A 6,264-nucleotide genomic window follows, 5' to 3' on the forward strand; every position below is an offset into this window, starting at 1 on the left:
TCTTTTTCTTCAATTTTCCACTTTCTCTGCGCTTTCATCCTTTTCATCTTTCTCCTCTTCTTTCAGGGTTCTTATGTCTTTGAATAAACAAGCAAACATATTTATAAGGCTCGCCGGATAGTCTTTTAAACTTTAAGTAACCAGTAACAATTTCTTTTCCTTTGACCTGTTATACTTGAATGCTGCCAAGCGATATTGGGAGAAGCTTTTTTTTTTTTTTTTTTTTTTTTTTTTTTGTTGGTTTGCTAGATTGCATTAGCATTTGACAAAGAGATATGATCAGATTTAATTTACATACATAACTTTTTTTTTTCAATTATTCTATTGAGACATGATCATTCAGACTTCATTAGCAACATCAGCGGCGAGTTAGGAGCTGGAACAGGTGGTTTAGCTTTGCGCAAAGTGAATTAGCAAGTCAGCTAAATTAAGTTAGCAAGGTAAAGTCAAGCTGCCCTATGTTTAACTACCATTAGTAAAAAGCAAAAGGTATAAGCAGTATACATAAAACTTACCAATAGCTTTATGTGCTGCTGCTACTAAGACAATGATTATGACCACTAATTCTAACTTTTTACTCGTTCTACCCTTAATAACCTATTTTGATCTTCTCTCATTTGGAAGTGCATCTTCATTTGGCTTAACCCAGTGTTTTCCCTGATCATCCAGAACTTTGATGCCCTTGAATGACCCCTTTGGAGACAAGTGTTTGGTGACAGCTTACTTGAAAGCAGTCTCTCATGGATTCTAACCGTTTCACTGGCAGCTGAGCAGCAATGCACCAGCTGCTGTTCTTTGATCCACCCAGCATGAATTAGACTTCAATCACAAACTCAAATGGGGTCCTTTCCTACCAGCATATTTGGATATGTTGCAAACTTTGCCTAAACTATTTTTTTGTGTGATAGCAATGCCTAAATGATTAAAGTGTTTGGTTAAAATCTATAAAACCTACAGGCAGTACATTTGAGTTTTTATACAGTTACAGATTTATAAAGAATTCCAACTTTCAGTTCTTATATGGTTTCCTAACAGTTCCTGTCTTTTGGTACTTTTAAGGAATAAATAAATGCATAAATAAAATCCAATAAATGGCTTTAAAGGTATAATAAAACAATAAAACGTAAACAAACAGAATGTGTTAAAATATTTAATTCATTATTTTATATAATACTAACAACAAAATGCAATAAATTTACCAAAAAGTGTTGAGGTATTAGAGTAATTCGCTCTGGAATCAGATAAAATTGGTTGCGTTAAATGCTTTTGATTCATTAGAAAGAATTAGGGTGATTCATTCCAGAATCGGACTACACTAGTAGCACTAGTGTAAGAACCGACTCAGAGTCACTCCATTGAAAATTGGATTACATAGGTTGGGTTGTATGTGTTTCATTCACTAAAAATAACCGTTTCAGAGTGATTCATTTGGGAATCTGACTATACTAGTCGCGCTCTGTTTTTGGTTCACAAAAAAGAATAAGACTCTGAGTCATAACTTCGGAAATCAGACTACACTGGTCACACTGTATGTTTTTGATTCACTAAAAAGGACCAGTTAATAAAAGTTGTTTGGGAGTCAGACTACACTGGTTATGCTGGTCATTTCACAATGTAGATTCAGTGACGGTGCTGCAGAACTACTGAATAAGTCCAGGAAACTCTGCAACAATATTTTATGTTACCCTGATGGATCAGCAGAAGAATGCATGTCCAAAAACTTTTTTTTCTTTTTCATTACTGGCTATATTATTTTGACATGGTCACATTAAAAAGATTCGCAAAAACAAACAAATAAAACAAAACAAAAATGTACTGTATCTTTTAGAGTCAAAAAACAAATAATCTTGGTACCTTTCTCAGGTGAAGAGCCATCATCTTCATCAGCCACCACTGTTGTCTCATCTCCACCTGGTTCGGAACTAACTACAGGTGTTGTTACTATAATAGCATCATCACCTTCCTCATCTTCACCCCTTATCTGTTCTTCTCCCTCCTCTTTTCCCTCCTGCTCTTCCTTATCTGCAACATCATCAGCTAGCTCAGGCTTCTCAATAACACCCTCACCCTCACTTGTTATATCTTTTTCAGAATCAGCGTCTTTTAGTCCAGCACCAGTCTCATCTTTAAGACTGTCTTCTGTTACCTCACCATGATCCTCAGCTAGATCTTTTGCTATCTTATCATCATGGTCATCATATGGGATATCAGTTGCGGCTAAGCCATCTTGTGAGTCAGCTAAATCAGTTACTGCATCATCAGCTGTAGCAGCACTCTCCTCTAAGGTTGTTAATAGCTTTGAATCACCATCAGCTTTAAGAAGTATAGGTTCCTCACCAGTTTCTTGTGCTTTAACATCAGTGACTGTAGCACCAGTATCAGCTACAATACCAAGAGCAATGGCAATATCAGCATCTTTGACCTCATCGTCATCACCTTTCTCCTCACTTTGGTCATCATCAGTAATGTCATCTACTTGTTCTTTTTTCTCTTTATCATCAGCAGGAGTATCTCCTTTTCCATCTTCTTCTTCAGGTGGTTCTTTATCTACATCAATTTTGTCCTCCTCCTCCTCATCAGCTGCCTCAGCTTCTTTAGAAGTGACTTGTTCTTCTTTCTCCTCATAAGGTTCAGCAGGGATAGAAGCATCTTCCTTTTCGACCTCAGCATCAGCTTCCTCTTTCTCCTTTTCTTCAGCCTCCTCTTCTTTTCCCTTCTCATCCACAGCTTCCTTTGCTACTGCTGCTTCCTCCTCCTCTTCTTCCTCAGAATCTGTCTTCTCTTCCTCCTTTTCTTCAGCCTCCTCTTCTTTTCCCTCCTCCTCCACAGCTTCCTCTGCTAATTCCTTCTCTTCTTCGTCTTCTTCTTCTTCTTCGTCCTCTTCTTCCTCCTCCTCGATCTCATCACCATCTTCTTCCTCTTCTTCTTCATCTTCATCCTCATACTCTTCGTCTTCTTCCTCCTCCTCCTCCTCCTCTTCTTCAGCAAGCCCCTCATCTTCCTCCTCCTCGTCCTCTTCCTCTTCCTCTTCCTCCTCATACTCCCCTTCCTCTTCTAACATCTCCTTGGCCCGTATCTCTGCAACTTTATCATCACGTTTTCAGAAATATCAGTGAAGCTGTAAGAATGTATGGGGTTCAAACCAAAAGCCACACAGTATTTGCCAGAAGCAAAATAATATTTGGCTAGACATACACAATCCAATGCATAGCATATCAGATTTATATGATGCATCTTATGTGTTTTACTAGTTGAATACTCAGAAGACATGCAAATTAAAAGAATGAATGTGCAAATGTTGATGGATAAAGGAAAACATTGCTCAGCCTGATGAGACCTCTTAGTCAATGTCTGTTAAAGTTGGCATTGAAACAGAAATTGCGATCATCTTTTCTTCCCTATTGTGACATGTGACAGTTTTGAATTCATAGTAACTTTAAGCCAACTGAGGTGATTATGTATTTTTGTACACCAACCCAGAAGTTAGCATCACCCTGGTTCTTTTGCCATTGGCTTTTGGATTATAGCAGAAAATAAGCTCTATTACCGACAAAGTTTATGATTCTCACACATTTTGTTCTTACACATTTTGATAATCTTCACAAATGAACACAACTCATTTCTGATACAATCAGCAAATGTAAAAAGCCAAATGTAAAATATAAACAAACTATATCATGGTTGCATGACTTCAACATCACCACCATTAAGTTTCTGGCAGCTCTTTTAGTCTTTATTTTAAAAAGTTTGAAAGTTTGAGATGGAATAGTTATGAACACAATGAAGCTGTAAAAGCAGACTAGTGAATGGATGTTTTTTTTTTTTTTTCTGACAACCTTTGTAGTCCCATGCAGTGGTTAACAACTGCCTTTTTCAAGACAAGTAAAAGCTTCAAAAAGTCATATGGGGATATTACTGATGTGTTTTTCATCATAGAATAAAACGTTAAAATGAGTTTGTTGAGCTTGTTGAGCTTGTGTTAACACAGACCTTATTTCAGGCATTTAACCAAACATCCATTCAGAAATCCCATTGACTTAAGGATGATGGAAACAGAAGGGTTAAAATGCTAACTGGTTTCCAGGTTTTAGCCCACAAAAATACATGATAAGTGGTTATTTAAAAAAAAAAAAACATGTCCCGCCCTAATTTCCTCTTTCCACACAGGAAGGAAAACAGCAGTCTTAAACCATATCATTGCATCTTTAAGAGGTTCTTTGAGCATTGTACAATAAAATGCATTGCAAAAGGGCAGTTCACAGCAGCTAAAATTACTGTGTGACTGCAGGGCGTATAGCATCCTCTTAGAACAATAATTATGGTTTATCATACTTCTCCAGTGACACTGCCTATACGTCTAAGGAGTGCAGATCTAATTTCCTGGTCTCTTAGGTGTCCCTATGTCAGCAATTATGGACTGTACCTTTAAAGCAAAACTGGGCCACACCAATTTATGAGTTCCCTTAAGTGTTAATATGACAAATGACAGCAAATGTGTCGCCCATATAATCAAATACAGACTTTTATTATACATATGTGGACTATTTTTATTCACAAACATTTGCATGAGCTGAAACTAATAATGGTGTTTAGATGCTTTCTGCATTAGCTCTACCATTTAGAGATGGCTTAATGATCATTTCATGAAGATGTTAATGGACAAATACGTGCAGCTTTATGGAACACTGATTAGCATGGAGAGCATAATTAGGGTGTGTGAAAACAAAGGGAAAAGATTATGAATGGCACCAAATGTAACAACACAATCAATGGCAGCATAATGCCCATTCTCCATAAAATACTAGAATGTTGCCCTCCTAATGCAAGTGTAATATAAATGTGTTAATTACAGACTCAAGCAAACTGTTATCTGTTATGCTGATGGTTTATGTATTCTCTAATGAATGCAATCTCATCAAGCGCACTTCAAGACACAAACCTTTTTTCCTCGGTGGCAAGAATTCTCCTAGAGGAGAGAGACACAGAACATAAGAACAACTGATTAAATTAGGTAGTTAATGTGAGGTTTAATGCATGGCATAAAAAATGCAGTTGTTTATGCGGCACAGTGTCTCTAAGTCAGAGATGCCAGGAACCAAAAACCAGGGCCTGCAGCCAAAGTTGGCCCGTGGTGACCTTTGATTTGGCCCGCCATGCCATATCACAAGAGGGGAAAATAATAGGAATTTTTTTTGTTTATTTAATTATTTTTAATTATTTTGTTTTAATTTTTGCATTGAAAGGTAAAAAAAGATTTAAAAATGGTTTTAAAATAAAAAATGTTATTTACATTTTAGTTTAATTATTATTTTTATTTCATTTAAAAATAATATTAATATAATTGGATATAATACAGAATTTACTTTTTTCAGAATTATAATTACAGAATTTTTTGGGCTTTAATTAAGTTTTTGTTTGATTGATTTTTGTACATACAAATGCCCTTCATAAAGTTTGTGGGCACCTCTGATCTCAGTCTACCTCAGGTCCCCTTGTTTAAAGAGTGTAAAAATGTTGCTTTTTATTTTTTTATCTAACACACAATACTTGTTCTACACTTCAAATTATCACATAATATACCTTTTACATACAAAACTTTCTATTGTAATATACCTGCAAATACAGTTGTCAATTTGTATATTGTTATTCTTTACTTGTTCTATATTTTTTATTATTTTATTATTTGTGTTTTTTTTGTTCTGTCACTGTCATTCTGTTGCACTGCGAAGGTTCTGTCACAAAAACAAATTCCTTAATGTGTAAACATACCTGGCAATAAAGCTCATTCTGATTCTGATTCTGATTCTTTTCTTCTTTCTTATGCCTCTGAGACATACTTTAAAACATGGTTACACTTACAAATGTAATTAAACATAATTAAAAATAAACATAATTAAAGGGATAGGGAACATTCTTCCATCATTTACCCACAATTTTCATTCCAAATCCCTTATGATTTTTGTTTTTAATTAATTATTTATTTATATTTATATAAATAACAGACAAAATATTCACCCTCCCAGGCAACTAATAAATTCTCTTCAAATATTGCCCTTAATACTTTCTCAATTAACAGCTGAAAGTCTCACGGACCTAATGTGAGAAGCATTTTGTGGGGAGATATGCATATTTATTTAGTTCAGCAGTAATGTATCAATTTTCAAAATTTCTGACTGAACATCAGTAGTTGTGCCAAACAGCACTTGACACTTAAGTGCTGTCATTCTCCACTTTAAATGTAGAATACATGCTTTAGAAAACCAT

General features: G+C 35.4%; 1 protein-coding gene across 1 annotated transcript in view; it reads right to left on the reverse strand.

Moving 5' to 3' along the window:
• Position 1: 1 nt before the first annotated feature.
• The window catches only part of LOC122140985 (triadin-like), a 20,975-nt gene continuing 14,712 nt past the window's right edge, over positions 2–6,264 (reverse strand). The window contains 3 exon segments of the mRNA XM_042746551.1: positions 2–77; positions 1,855–3,084; positions 4,940–4,966. Of these exon segments, the coding sequence (XP_042602485.1) occupies positions 10–77; positions 1,855–3,084; positions 4,940–4,966 (1,325 nt within the window). The 3' untranslated portion in view covers positions 2–9.

This window comes from Cyprinus carpio, chromosome B20, assembly GCF_018340385.1.
Source record: "Cyprinus carpio isolate SPL01 chromosome B20, ASM1834038v1, whole genome shotgun sequence".
Classification (NCBI taxonomy): Eukaryota; Metazoa; Chordata; class Actinopteri; order Cypriniformes; family Cyprinidae; genus Cyprinus; species Cyprinus carpio.